The sequence below is a fragment of the Simochromis diagramma genome, unplaced genomic scaffold (genome assembly GCF_900408965.1).
Source record: "Simochromis diagramma unplaced genomic scaffold, fSimDia1.1 OVJJ01000557.1, whole genome shotgun sequence".
NCBI classification, from domain to species: Eukaryota; Metazoa; Chordata; class Actinopteri; order Cichliformes; family Cichlidae; genus Simochromis; species Simochromis diagramma.
Window position 1 is genome coordinate 1611491 of NW_024387156.1, and position 15449 is coordinate 1626939.

General features: G+C 46.3%; 1 protein-coding gene across 8 annotated transcripts in view; it reads left to right on the forward strand.

The window, feature by feature from the left end:
* Window positions 1–5971: 5971 nt before the first annotated feature.
* LOC120744192 (filamin-C-like) overlaps window positions 5972–15449 on the forward strand; it is a 59522-nt gene continuing 50044 nt past the window's right edge. For 4 of the 8 annotated variants that reach the window (XM_040048380.1, XM_040048376.1, XM_040048382.1 and 1 more), the window contains exon 1: window positions 5974–6747. In XM_040048380.1, coding sequence (XP_039904314.1) covers window positions 6369–6747 — 379 coding nt within the window. In that variant the 5' untranslated portion in view covers window positions 5974–6368. Of the gene's footprint in view, window positions 6748–15449 lie in introns of all 8 variants that reach the window. The other 4 variants (XM_040048375.1, XM_040048378.1, XM_040048374.1 and 1 more) reach the window with 2 other exon arrangements.

Sequence of the window (15449 nt, forward strand, 5' to 3'; positions counted from 1 at the left end):
CTTGACAAAAGTCGCAATAATATAATCAAAATACAAAATGTGTCAGTTTATCTGCTGTTGTTTCTGCCACAGTAACTTGCACTTGATATCAATTTCTGGAGGTCTGTGATAGTTTTTATGTACTTCTGAAAACAGAACTAGTACTTATCTGATCCTTTTGTTGTTCTCTTTTCACAAAATGAAAATGTAAAAGTGAAAAGGCATATTTTGTTTTATCAGTGATATCCTGAATCCGTCCATCCTGACAAACGTTAGCTCCCAGTAGGTATCTCCATCCTGCATGTTAGGTTTAGAGGAATAGTGACTTTGCATGAAATTAGAAGAGTAGATGTAGCCGCTGTAGCAGCTTCAGCCAAGCTGTAGCATGAGCGCTAAAATCCTATTCTTCCATTAGCCGATGCAGACTGTGTTATTAGCCAATTGTTTTTATGGTGGATTTTAGTTTCATCTGGGTTTAACCAAGCTGAGCATGAACACTGGAACCATAGGAGCATCTTAACATCTACATGATGGTTTACATTAAGTTTATGTGGCACACAGCTAAAGACATCGTTGTCACTGAACTAGTTTAACTTATAGAACTACAAACAGTTTAACCCAACATGTTTTCCTGCTGGTTTCTAACTGGTGTTGTGTCACGCAGCTGTGTCTAATGGAAATAGCAGTTTATTATTATAGTTATCTATCAGTAGCAGCTAGTTCAGCCTAATTTAGCACAAGTCCGTGTAGCTGCTGAAATACTGGCATGTTTTATTAGCTAAGTGATATTTTTGTTGTTATTAGCCACTGCAGGCATTACGCTAGTTTCTTCTAGTACTGACAGGTATTGTTGTAGTTTTTTGTAACTGGTGTTTATAAAATTAGCTTAGCCTAGCTTAACATATGTTAGCCAGTATAACTAAAGATAGTATGCTAAATGTTTTTCCATATTTTGGGATTTATTTGGTAGTTAGCAATAGATTTATTCAACATCATGCTAGTTGGTATAAAAATGAATGTTATGGTTTGTTGTTTTGTTTTGTTTTGGGGGTGGGACAAGTGTTCATATTGTAACATTCACAAGAACCAGACGGTTGGGTCTCAGTTTGTCCGTTTATTTGGCACATAAGCAAGAGGATTGCTAACTCAGGGGAGAGCGCCTTCGTACTCCACCTCTCTTCAGCCTGGCACACACTTACACCCCGAACCACCAGGTCCCCCCTCCCCTTCCTGAACACCACCCTCCCTACTTCCTGCAGCACAACCAAAACATGAATCTTAAAGGAACAACAACAGTGTGCAGAGATAACCAACATGTCACTGTACAATAACACTTAACCATCGTTACACTGCCCCCCCAGCAATAAATTCCTCGTCCCCGAGGGAACGACACAGTCTCTGAGGCGGGGTGGTAGCCTACGTTCCCTCCTTGACCTCCTGAGCCCCTGAGGTGGACGCGGAGCTTCGGGGCTTTGGGGTGAAGAGTCCGAGGGAGGGGAACGCAGCGCTGGTCGGGGGCCCCTCTGAGCAGGGTCATGGACGCTCTGTACACGTCCCTCTGGGAAGGAGGGGAGGGACTGCCCTCTGTAGGGGGCCATCCGGTCTCTGTGCAGCGCTACTATCCTCCCCCTAGGAGGCAACTGCACCCTGTAAACAACCTCCCCCACTCGCTCTAGGACGCTGCAAGGCCCCACCCAGCTGCTATCCAGTTTAGGACACCGTCCCTTCTTCCTCTTTGGGCTGTAGACCCACACCAGCTCCCCAGCACGGAAGTGCCTCCCCTTAGTGGTGATGTCGTAATTCCTCTTTTGGCGCAGGCCTGCCTTCGCCAGCTGCTCTCGGGCGTAGGAATGTGCAGAATCCAGCCGGTCCTGCAGCTTCCTTGCGTAGTCCCGGCCCGGTGGTGCCTCTGGCGCGTCCGGGGGCTTCCCAAAAGCCAACTCTGCAGGAGTTCTCAGCTCCCTCCCTAACATGAGCAGGGCAGGCGTACATTGGGTGGAGTCCTGCACTGCCGACCTGTAGGCCATGAGGGTAAGGGGAAGATGGTAATCCCAGTCCCGTTGGTGTTCTGAGGTAAGGATGGCTAGCTGCTGGGCCAGCGTCCTGTTAAACCTTTCCACCAGCCCATCGCTTTGGGGGTGAAGTGGGGTGGTGCGGGTTTTCTTAATCCCAAGGCGTTCACACATGGCAGCAAATACCTTGGACTCAAAGTTACGCCCCTGGTCACTGTGGAGGGTCTCTGCTGTTCCAAAGCGGCTGAACATCCCCTCCACTAATACATCAGCGACAGTCTCAGCCTCCTGATCTGGGATGGCGTATGCTTCCGGCCACTTGGTAAAATAGTCCATGGCCACAAGAACATAGCGATTTCCTCTGTCTATGCGAGGAAATGGGCCCATGACGTCCAGAGCTACTCGCTCCATTGGGGCTCCTGCTGGTTGCTGCTGAAGCTGAGCCCGGGACTGGTCCTGTGGCCCTATGTGTGAGGAACATGCATCACAGCTGCGGCAAAAGTCCTCCACATCCCTCCGCTGTTGACCCCAGTAATAGCCCTGGCGGAGGCGGCGGAGAGTCTTGGAGACCCCAAAGTGGCCGGAGCCAGTGCTCCCATGGCAGGCTTCCAGCACAGCTGGCCTCAGCGACCTTGGCACCACAACCTGCCACCTCTCCTCCCCCGTGGCAGGATCCTTCCAGGCACGCTCCAACACCCCCTCCTTCAGCCTGAGAGCTGCAAACTTGGCCCATAGCCCCCTGGTACAGATGGAAAACCCAGTGACCTCATCCCAAAGGGGTTGCTCCCCCTTCTCCAGCCACTGCAGGACCGGCAGCAGGTCCGTGTCTTGTTCCTGCCGTGCCCTCCACTCCGCTGCATCCACCACCAGAAGAGCCCTGCAGGCGAGCTGTGCTGCTCCGTCTATTGTCGTGAGTTCCCGCTCTATTTCCTCTCGTTTCTCACAGTAACGGCAGCCAGCTGCAGCACATGGGCGGCGAGAGAGGGCGTCTGCGTTAGAATGGTGCGTCCCTGCTCTGTGCTCCACAGTGAAATTGAAGGCTTGGAGCTCCTCCAGCCAGCGAGCCACCTGTCCCTCTGGCTCCCTGAAAGACATCAGCCACTGAAGGGCAGCATGATCAGTTCTGATAACAAATGCTGTGCCGCACAGGTAGTACTTAAAGTGTCTCACCCCCGCCACCACAGCCAACAGCTCTCGTCGTGTGACACAGTAGCGCCTTCGTACTCCACCTCTCTTCAGCCTGGCACACACTTACACCCCGAACCACCAGGTCCCCCCTCCCCTTCCTGAACACCACCCTCCCTACTTCCTGCAGCACAACCAAAACATGAATCTTAAAGGAACAACAACAGTGTGCAGAGATAACCAACATGTCACTGTACAATAACACTTAACCATCGTTACAATATGTTTAAACGTGATTAGCCAAGCTCAGCGTTGATTAGGATGTTAAACACATAGGGGGAAACTGCCAATGAGATTTAAAAAAAAAAATACAGAAGACACTGATAGCTGTCAGTTTGCCCCTGAGTTCCAGCCTTTTTGCAAAGCTAGGTTCATCCTGGATGTGTACTTAGACCACAATGAAACTGAACCATCAGAAAAGATTTTAAAATGTCTGACTGTTTAAACTCCTCAGATTTCACTGCTGATTGTGCGTCAGGTGTTACTGTCAAGTATCAGGTGTGCTGTATGAACTCTGCTTCTACTTTGGCGTCCTGAATCTGAGCTGCAAAAAAGCGGAACATCACTGTCATCTGGCTGCTGTTTCTCTTCTTTGTTTTTGATCTCTGTTCTTGATGTTTTGCACCATGCTAACATCTGTCTGGGACTGTATTTTGTGTTTGTTAAATGATCTAATACAAATAAACATAGTTTTCCTTGTCTTTCATGTGTTCAGCATTATGGTATATTTTCAGAATTACTGGTAAAAACAACCTTGAGACATTACATGCACCTGTTTCAACCATGCAATTATCTATTCAACCAATCACATGGCAGCAACTTATTGCTTTTAGATTTGTAGACATCATGACAATGACCTGCTGAAGTGCTTGGTTGTTGGTGCTAGAGAGGCTGGTCTAAACTTGAAGCAACTGGGCTCCAGCAGCAGAAGACCTCACATGTACCACTTTTGTTCACTAATAACAGGAGGCTACAGAGAGGCTACAGTTTACACAGACTCACAAAAACTGGACAACAGAAGACAAAAAAACGTTTCCTGGTCTGATGATGATTCCTGCTAGTACAATCAGATGGTAAGTTTAGAGTTTGGTGAAAACAGCCATTATGAAGTCATTTATCAATCCTGCCTTGTACCAGTATTTCAGGCTGCTGGTGGTGTGATGGTGTGAAGGATATTTTATTGACCCACTTTTGTCACCTGAGCAACACAGTGTACAGTTTAAATACAGCATCGTAGCTGAGTATTGTTGCTGACCATGTCCATCCCTTTATGGCCATAGTATACCATGTTCTAATGCTCTATCTACTCTGTCATCTGATGCTGTGTCAGTTTCTGCTGTGAAACCTTGTGTCACCATCATAGTTGTGGCAGCTGTGTGGTGGATCAAACCAAACCAAACCAAACCAAAAGGTCCCATTAGAGCCAGAAAAGACCACAAAACCAGGAATGATTTAGGGCGGGGCTACCTAGTGGTCAAAAAGTTGCTTCATGGTGACATCATGATGGCTACTTCCATCTTCTTTATTCAGTTCATGGTGAAGGGAAAAAAAGAGTAGGAATCAGGAGTGAAGTCATGACCGTAATAAGTGGTGATAACTCTGGTAAACTGTCTGCTCTGAGAGGATGATGAGTGTATCACGGCGGCACTCGCTGTTAAATTTAGTTTGGCTCCATATTTACACTTTAGATGTGAGCTGCTGTTTTCCTCTCGTGATATCTGAGCTGGACGCAGATATTTTCAGACTCACGGTGAGTCTGTATTCCTGTCTTGTGTTTTTATAGTAAGTCTCTGAACGTGACACACAGGAAATACGCCTGATGCCACACATTTTAACTCAAAACACTACTTTCATGTTTTCACACACATGTTCAACGAGCCCACGATTCCACAGCATGAATGCAGTGAGCCACTGTGCCACTTCTCACTTTTTAATCCACTCAACCCACTAGAATCATCACTGTGGACATTTTTTGTGTATAAAGACTATAGACTATGTACAGCCACAGCGAGCACATTTTAGGCTGATGTTCAACACAGTTGGAATAAAACCAGCAGCTCTTATAAAGCTGTAACTGCACACATCTGTATGTGATTATTGCAGAGCTGATCTTGGGTTTCACTCTGGGTCAAGTTCAGCTTGTTTCACGTAGAAGCAGACTGTGCTCAGCAGGGGGCGCTGCTGTTTACGTCAATAAATCTCTTCAGTTTGTTTTATTCTTCAAAAACGCAGTATGGAATTTTTCTTCCTCTCTCGCTTGCTTCAGTTTGCCGCGCCTCCATTTGGCAGCCAATGGAATTGCAAGAAGCAGCAACACCTCATTCAATTAACTGTAAACACCTAACCTCCATTGTAGTTACCATTAACTCATTCACTGCCATTGACGTCTATAGCCGTCAATGGCAGTGAATGAGTCAATGGGTTTAACTCATTCACTGCCAATGGCTGGCAGTGAATGAGTTAATTGTCATTAATCATTATCACAGAGTCTGTTGTATTTTCAGATATGATTTGTATTTCCAAACTGAAGTAAACTTCGATGTTGTTTATTTCTGCTTTGTTGTTTAAATGTCATGCAGTGATTTGATTGGCTGCCTGATGGTGATGTCATGTCCCTCCTCAGGGTGTCTCTCCAGGTTTGAGGACTCTAAAAATACCCGGAGGTGTCAGAGCGGCTGTGGAGCCCCGGGTCCGGCTGTCGGGGTGGGGTAGATGGGGGTGTCCTGGTTGGGGGTGTCCAGCGTGTCTCCACCCCTCTGTTCCGCGCCGACCAATGATCTGCGGTCTCGGTGTCCTGCGGCTCGGAGGATGCCCGGGCCGCAGTAGTATATGGTCATGGCAGGGGCATTCCTGGGAGTCCTGCGCAGTGACGCCGAGCCTTTAAACCTCGCTTCACGCTCCCGCAGCTGCACAGCCCCACTCTGTCCACGACGCCACCCGCGTGTGACCACAGCCAAGCCAGCCGGAAGACAAAAGCAGACTATTCTTCACTCTTCCTCCTGAGCCTCCTCTTTCTCTGAGAGTGTGAGCCCACAGGAGTGACCTCGGGTCTGCATGCGCGCCTCTTTACGCACAGCTCCGTGAAGCTCCCTCCCCGCGCGCTGGGCACTGCCCCTCCGCTTCCACTGCCCCGTTTCTCTTTTTTTTTCTGCCTTTCCTTCTCTTCCCACTGCGCTCGGTGCTATAAAAGGCATGTCCATGATGAGCAACAACAGCTACTTGGAGCCCCAGCAGTTCTACCAGAGCACCGCGGACATCGGCGAGGAGGAGGAGGAGGAGATGCCGGCCACCGAGAAGGACCTGGCCGAGGACGCCCCGTGGAAGAAGATCCAGCAGAACACCTTCACTAGGTGGTGCAACGAGCACCTGAAGGTGATCAACAAACGCATCAACGACCTGCAGAAGGACTTAAGCGATGGGCTAAAGTTAATAGGGCTGCTGGAGGTGCTAAGCCAGAAAAAGATGTACCGGAAGTACCACAGCAGACCCAACTTCAGGCAGATGAAGCTGGAGAACGTGTCCGTGGCGCTGGAGTTCCTGGAAAGGGAGCACATCAAGTTGGTCTCCATCGGTGAGTGCGTAAAACCGAGACAGAGGCGCGTTTGGAGAGTTTTTACGCAAAGTTTACGCACGGTGTGTATTTGTATGTGTGTGTGTGTGTGAGAGAGAGAGACCTGGAAACAGTCAGCCCAACTGCTGGTTTCTTTCATAAAAGGGGTTTGCAAAGGTAATCACGTGTGGCATCGGTTTGTGACTGACAGGTGACAGGTGTGGCTCACAGGTGTGTGGAGATCCAGGTGTTCACAGCTGTTCAGTGCATACAGTTTCATCAGTGGATTCATTCAAAGAGTTTCTTATTTTTAAGGATAAAAAGTCAGAATTATTAAAGCCTGCTTTTAAATTTCACCCAAGTACAGAGTGTGTGATTTTTGAAAAAGGTCTCGGGGGGGGGGCTCAGAGAAACTTGTTGAAACTTGAACCCTTCAAGAAATCCAAAAGTGTTTGGAACCCTCCAGAAGGACGTAAATCGGACTGCAGATGTCTTGGAGTGGATGTGAATGATGAGTGGCCAAAGTGTTGCAGGGTTTTATAAATCCTGAAGAAGTACAACTTTACTGCTCAGTCTGCAGACATGAAGTCCACGTTACTTAGTACAGCATTAAAAAACTAGTATAGAAGAAGTTAAATACACTAATCTGACTAAAGGACTGTATTTGCAGACACAGTGTGTTTGTGTTGCTGAATTCATTGTGCAGTGGTGTGTTGGAGTCTGTGTGCCATGGTTTTCAGTGTTTATGTGAAGGTTTAGTTGTTAACAGACTCCTGTTGAGAGTAATTGTTCCCACTTCAGTCTGTCTGTAACTGTGCAGGACACAAAGACTAAGCAGGCTTACCTTCATTAAATGAAACATAGGTAGTAACAGTAATAATAACTTTGTTCATATAGCATGATTTAAAAAAAAATCAAAGACAGATGATCAAAAACATAAATAGCAAAATCAAAGGGAGAGCCTGAAATAAAAGAAGATAAATGAGAGAGAGGAAAAATCCACACACTGAAGAAAAAATCACAGCCATCAATTCTTCTTACATTCAATATCAGGATTAAACTGGGTTTAGACTGAGCTTGTCACAGTAACCGTCAGCTGGAAATCAATGCTTTAATTAAAGAAAATCACTTTTTGTAATTATGTCACATTTATTATAATAACTTCAGGAAAAACATGTTTCATTTTCATTCATTGAGCAGTTTTCAGTTTCGGGCTTTTGAATGTTTCTTGTATCGGATTAACAGAAAATACCCAGCTGTGTATTTAACTTGTGGACATCTGTCATATATTCATGGAAATAATATTAAAATATTTAAAGAAAAATACTGACATCATTAACGAGACATGGTGGTTAAGGCTAAAGGTGAAAGTTTTCCTCTGTCCAGCTGTGCGCTCAGCTCTGGAGATAAGTTTGTTTTCATGTGTTGTAGTTTTACTTTTGTTGAGGGTCTAACAGGACAAACTGAAGCTTGAGCTGCTGTTGTGAGTCTGCAGCTGATGGGGGAGCTGTTAGGGGGCTGCGAGGCCTGGAGGGCGCAGTTACTTGTTGGGGTTTTATGGGGTGGAGGGGGTGGAGGGGGTGGAGGAGCGGTGTGAGTAGGAGTTGATTGATAGCAGCACAGCTGAGCTCTGCTGTCCCTCAGCCAACAGCTGCTGAAAATAGACCCAGAGAATGCAGGGCCTCGCTAACCTGCTGAGGGGCCCGGGGGCAGAGACATGCTGAGGGCTCCTCAGGACCCCCTTATGCATGGCAACATTTAATTAAACTTTGTTAATAAAATGCATATGCTTTTCTATTATTTTATAATAATTATTTATATATAGATAGATAGATAGATAGATAATTATATATAAAACGTCGTTATAACCAACCACAGCTGACAGGCTTCATAAGAGGCCTGGCCTGGAGACAGCCACTTAATAATGTTTTAGCACTAGTAGTGGGGCCAACAGGAACTCATCATTGGTTAGCTAATATATGTGAGTTGCTTGTTGTGTCTGATACACAGATATTTGATGTGTGACAGGATGTGATCTGTAACCTGATTGGCTTGTTTCCAAACCTGAGGGGTGGGTGTATAAATGGTTAATGTGGTGTTTGTGTAGCTGAGGCTGCTGAGCTGAGGCTGCTGAGCTGAACTGCGCGTTTTCTCTAACCTGGATTCTTTCAGCCAAACTTCATTCAAATATCGGCTAATTTTACCTCCATGCCTCTCTGGCTGTGTCTCTGTAATAGTTGCCATGTGTTGCAGCAGTCAGCACACAGGAATGTTAAACTAAGGCCAGGACACCCCGCCCCTCCCTCCCCTCATAGTAACTCACTACACGCTGCTGATTTCTGAGCCGTGTTTCACATTAACTTCCTGTTACAGCTGAGGATATCCTACCTGACTGTGAGATCACAGGTTAGACTGTACCTGTGAAGCGTTTATGTGAAAACTGTGATACCGAGTCTGTGTGTGGCAGCAATTCAGAGGTCAAAGGTCGAGTGGAATAGGAGACGAAGAGAGGTTCAATGTGGAGATGGTCATCTGTGGGAGAGGAAGTGTGAGTGTGGTATCGCCTCTCTTTTTAGGACGTACTGGGAGCTTCACTTTGTCACACTGTCTGCTTTATTAAGACCAAAATAACGAAGTCGAGTATGAGCCTTTCTTGTGTGGGGGTGCCGTCCTGCTGTCCTGAACCTTCAACCAGGATATAATAGTGAGAGTAAAAAGTCATACTAAAGAAAAACTCAAAGCTCCCAGCGGGACTCGAACCATGACCTCCAAAGAAGGGCTCCTTCCAAGCTCCTGATGAGGACGTCACAGGCTGTTATATAAGACACCCTCGTACTGTCCTGATCCTCCCTGCTGAACACTTCCTGTCAGGCACCGGCAAACACGAAACTAATGAGGAGGCTGTGGTCACGCCCCGTTTGGACTTTTGTGTTTGCACTTTTTTTCTTTTGTTATGAGCTTGTTCGGTTTAGATGGTTTAAACTGCACCAGTAACCCACCTCTTTGAAGCTGTGGTGTTTGCACCTTCCTTCTCTCAGAGGTCCTGGAAACCTCAGAATCAATCTGTTATGAGTCAGCAGGACAGCTTTCATTAACGATGGCTCAGCATCTCTAAGTATCACTGAGGCAGCGTGACACCAGCTGGACACTGGAAAACACATCAAGGGTCCAGCTTAACCAGATTAAAGTGAGCTTGTTTGGTCATTTCCAGATGTGGGAGCTTATTTAAGCCACTGTTGGAGACAGATGTTTCAGTGCTGGGCGTCTACATGCTAGTTGGTCTTTGTTCCCTCTGAGCCTCACTGGGTATTTGTGAAGTTTGAGAGGAACAGCTGCACAAACAGCAGAAATCACCTCAAAACAGTTTAAACTAACTGAGGGTGATGTGGGGGAGTAGGAGCCCATTACCAGATGAGCTAATAAGCAAAACTGGCGATGGTGGGGAGGAAGAACACCCTTTAAACTGGAAAACAGGAGGAGGATCAAGGAGGAGTACCTAACACTAAGATCAGCAAAATTTCAAATGGACTGCAGGGAAAGAATGAGTTTTTTCAAAGCCCCGGACTTCCCCTGTGTGTGTGTGTGTGTGTGTGTGTGTGTGTGTGTGTGTGTGTGTGTGTGTGTGTTTGAGAGAAGAGAGAGATAGAGAGATCTGGTGTGATCTGCTGACTGTCACACTGTAGACTCTGCAGTAACGTCCAGTTTGAGTCTGAACAACAAAGACTCACTTTAGTTACTGCCCCCCCCCCCCAGACAGAGACCAACCACATGACAAGAGGGTGAGGGTGTGTGTGTGTTTGTGTGCGTGTGTGTGTCAGCTGTCGCCACAGCTGTTGTGAAGCATTTGAAGCAGCAGCCGGAGCCTGAGCACATTGAGGGGAATGATGTGTTCAGGCTCCGGCTGACAGAGTTATTATAAGTTATTGATTAGTGTGTGTAGTGTTGTATGTGTGTGTGCAAGATCTGGGGTATCTAACAATATCTAACAGTGGTACATTGGCTTTGCAGAGCTACATCCCTAAAAAATCCGACAGACTGAGAAAAGTTCCACGCTGGAGAGATTTGATCTCTCGGCTGGTTTGTGAACGCCTCCATGCTCATTGTCGTTGGAGGAGGAGGCTGGGCTTCTCTGCTTAGACTGCTGCCACTAGGATAAGAGAACAAGATGGATATATATGTGTGTGTGTGTGTGTGTGTGTGTGTGTGTGTGTGTGTGTGTGTGTGTGTGTGTGTGTGTGTATACATACATATGTATATGTACATATATGTAGTAATGTGAAAAAATGCTTTAAACAAAGAATGCTTTCAGAAATATGAATGATTGTTTATTTGCCCCAAATGTAGCCAAGCCAAAGTCATTAAGAATTATCTTAAGTGTGAAGAAGAACAAGAAGTACTGGAAGTAATGGCATGGTCCCCACAGAGCCCTGATCTCAATGTCATCGAGTGTGTCTGGGATTATATGAAGAGACAGAAGGATGTGAGGAAGCCAACATCCACAGAAGATCTGTGGTCAGTTCTCCAAGATGTTTGGCACAACCTACCAGCCGAGTTCCTTTAAAAACTATGTGCAAGTGTACCTAGAAGAATTGATGCTGTTATGAAGCCAAAGCGTTGTCACACCAAATATTGATTTGATTTAGATTTCTCTTTTGTTCATTCACTGCATTTTGTTGATTGGTGAAAATAAATGACTAACACTTCCTTTTCTGAAAACATTTTTTCTCACCTGCCTAAAACTTTTGCATAGTACTGTATCTATATCTATATGTGGAGATAGAGGTTTTTTTTATATGGGGGGGAAGTTAAAGGCCATAGTGATGGCCGCTGTAAACTAGCTGCAGTTCATATAAAAACTGAAGTGAACATATTTAAATATCTGACATTGCAGCAGTCTGTGGATCATGCGATGAGAATACTTCCTGGTCTCTGTGTTCTTGTTTCTTTTCCCATCACAGTCCCTGTGAAACTCTCATCTCCGTTCTTCCTCCTGATCGCCTCTCAGATCAGCACATTTCTCTTTGACCCGCCTGTTTCTTTTGACCCTCACCTGCACTATAATCCAGTGGGGGGGTGTCTTAAGTTGTGGAATCTCACATGAAATCACGGCTTTATTCATATCAGCTCCAAACAGCCTCTGAGCCGTCTCACGTGTCGGGTTTCTCTGGGTGGTGTTGTCAGAAGGCAGGCGCCTTGATGAGGATGACACCGGAGCGTCACTGCTACACGAGGATATACCTCACATCTATCACGCCATCTGACAAACGGATCCCGGCTCCTGCCAAGTGTCCCTGCTGAGGGACACCTCCCTGTGGAGCCAGGGACACTTGGCAGGATTTCGGGTGCCTGAAGTTTGTCTGTCAGGGTGAGATGTTAAGCTGAGTTATTGGAACTCTGATATATATCTGTTTTATGTCTTCATACTCCTCTCAGTCTGTTCAACTGTTTGTTTCCTGTTTTACTTCGATAGTTTTGTCTGGTGTCTTATATTGATTTTGACTTCCTGTCTATCTCCTTGTCCCTCCTCGCCTCGTTTAACCAGAACTCTGAGGTACATTTAGTCCTTTGTTTGCTGCTCATATGTGGGTGTTTTCGGTATCTAAGCTCCTCGTGCCTGGCGCTGGCTGCACTCGTTTCACGGCTCATCCAAAAGTCTTCTTCAGTCCTGACAGATGAGGGGGAGTCAGTGGTATTTAACTTGGAGGCGGATCAAATGCATGAAGGTGTGAGTGGGGCTGAATGATATAGGCGGTTGATGGCTGGTGTCATATGCCACTACCTTTGTCCAGTGATGGTGCTTCAGGTCTTCAGCAGCTCAGAGAACCAAGCAGGACCCTGAGATGTAAATGTTACTGTTCCTGGATCAAGCTCTCCTCACTGAGGAGGACGGAGGCCTGAACATCGTGCGCGACGTGTACAGCCTGGAAATCCAGTAGATCCTTGCTCTAGGTCTGGTGGGTGATCAGCTCCCTCCTGACTGACCTGCTTGTGTCTAGCAGAGCATTTGAAGTGTCCAGGTAACTGCTTTGACCTCCTTTATTCAAGGAAGCATTCAGAGGAAGTGAATGTGTTAAACTACTGATAGAGTACATGTTTGTGCGCTGAATACTGCAGTAATAACACGTATTTCTCACACCTGGGCATGCTTTGAGGTACAAAGCTGATGGAGGGATAAAAGTTCATTGTACACCCGATGTCACTGTGTGGACTCTGAGGGGGAAACACCAGAGCAACACACTCAGAAATCCTAACCAGCTGCTGGCCCGATCAGCAGACTTTGGTCTTTTATAGCTCACAGGTGTGTGTGTGTGTGTGTGTGTGTGTGTGTGTGTGTGTGTGTGTGTGTGTGTCTTTAAATAGTTGTGGTCTTTGTGATGTCTCCCAGGATAAACAACAACATCTCATTTACTCAGCTGCCGTCCATCTGCTCAGACAGAAATCAGGTTTGAGCTTCCAGCGAAGTTCAGGAGCAGCTGATCAGTGACTGAATGAGCTCTATCTTCGCTCCATCCAGCAGGTGCTCGGGGTGGATGTTTGTGTGACAGCAGGCTGTTGTTCTGTTTCTTCTTGTAAACTTCAGCTTCATGAAGAGCTTTTACAAAAGTGACCCACTCAAAGGCAGTCCAAAAATATTTTTTCAGGCTTTTATTTTGAAAAAACACTCCTTCCTGTAGTGTTTAAAATGCTTCATGAGTAAAATCAGACTGCGAATTGTTTAAATGCACTAAAAAGGGTAAAATCTACTTTATGTTATGTTAAATTCAGCTTCCTGCAGTCAGAGTTCACCTCATGTTCATTTCTTCCCCCGATACTAAACGACCTACATATACTTTCCTGCTCTGCTCACATCCAGCTGCCTGTTTTCATACTGTGCCAGGGCAGCTTTGCATGATTCACAGTTCAAAATGTTATAATAGTGCTTCTTTATCTGATCCTGCGTGTCAGTGCAGCCCGTCAGTTCATACTCTGTCGGAAACAAACTGTTTTAGCTCTTTTCACTTTACAGCTAACCTTCTTCTGATTGGCCAGTTTCTGGAAGCGTGCTGAGGGACACTACCCAGTAACTGTGAACAGCACTGCCTGATTTTGTTTTTCTTTTGTTTGTTTGTTTTTTTGTTTGGGGGGGAGGGGTATCAGCCTGAGTCAAGATGACGTGGTGATGGTCGTGAAAAGAAATTTGTAATCTGAGAGTGTTTGAAGCTTTGTTGATGTTCACTGTGAAAAATACACAGAGCCTTTAAAAGTCCCTTTTCTCAGTTTAAATGTTGAAGATTGAGGTTTTCTTTGTTTCGTCTGCCTTCGTATTGCAGGCGTGAACTCGCTTTGACCTCTGTGTGACTGCAGCTCAGCAGATAGTAGAAATCCTCCCACACAGACGTGAACATCAGCGTACCAGCCTGCGCCTTGGACGGGTGCTCACACAAACTATCTGCACTCCATCAGTCTGTCACGACCTCATTTGTCCTTTTAAACCACCTTCAGTTTACTGAGGTCACACTGTGAGGGCTCAGAGGAAGCCTGGCCTCAGACTGTCTGACACCAGTCTGCTTCCAGTTAAACCAGTGATGGAGACATTCAGACTTTCTCCTGATCTTGGATTGTTTAACTCTCCTCTTTCAAATTCAGCTTGACAGGAATCAGATGAAAGGATGAGTAACTTTCACTCTTCAGAGAGGAAGAGGACACGGTGATGTCAGGCTGGTTGTTAAACCACCTGTAAAAGCAGACTGTGGACATTGGTGAGTCCAAGCGTAGGTGATCTTCCTCTCATAGTCACAGAGCGGAGTTTACAGCAGTGACTCTATTCTCAGGGCTGCGTTTTAAAAACGTGCTGATAAAGAGCGACAGCAGACTGGACGCCATGTCAGCAGGTAGCCGGAGGATTGGCTGGCAACTTGTTTTAACTTCCTGTTGTTGGACTCCTGCAGAGCTCAGACCCTCCTCTTTAATTCTTTCCCTACATCGTCATCCTCGTTCTTTGCTTTTTCCACCCTCCCTCCATGTCTTCCTTTCTCCGCTCTGCAGCTCATAAAGCCTTTCTTTCTAAATGTCACATTACACAGCTTCTCCGTCACCCTCGAGCTTGTTCTGGAGGAGGAGGAGGTGATGGAGGAGGTGACGGGGGGGCTGTTTTCCTCTCACGCTGCAGGCTTTCTATCAGGACTCCATTGTTTCTCTGTGGCCTGTTTGTTTGGTAACCAATGACGACCAGCGAGCGTGGCTGTCGGACATTAACGAACAGATGAGTTGTTGTGCGGCTGGCAGAGTCCTGATTTTAGAGCCTTTAGGGGTTTTTACAGAAAACTCACCTCGACTCAGCTTCTGTTTACAGGACGCGGCGCTCAGAGCACGTGTAGCTCAAACCCACCTTCTCCAAATTATAAATCACTTTTTTTGAACACACGTTCACATTTTCCAGAAAGCCTTCCAGCCACAGGAAATAAGAATCAGTGGTGACAATCATGTCTGAATATGAGCCGATATTTATTTCTGTGCTTCACCATAAACTATTTAAATGATCGCTGAATAAACGGTGTTTATCAGGCAGGGAAGGCCAGGCCAGCTGCTGCAGCAGCTCCTGTTTCCTGGGGAAAGATTACAGCGACACTCCAAACACATTTCCTCTCTGGGCATCGGACCGGGCTAATCTCTGGGCTCCGAGTTTCCTGAGGGGTGAAGAAAGGTCATCTGAGCTCAGAGAAGGAAAATATGATTTAATGACT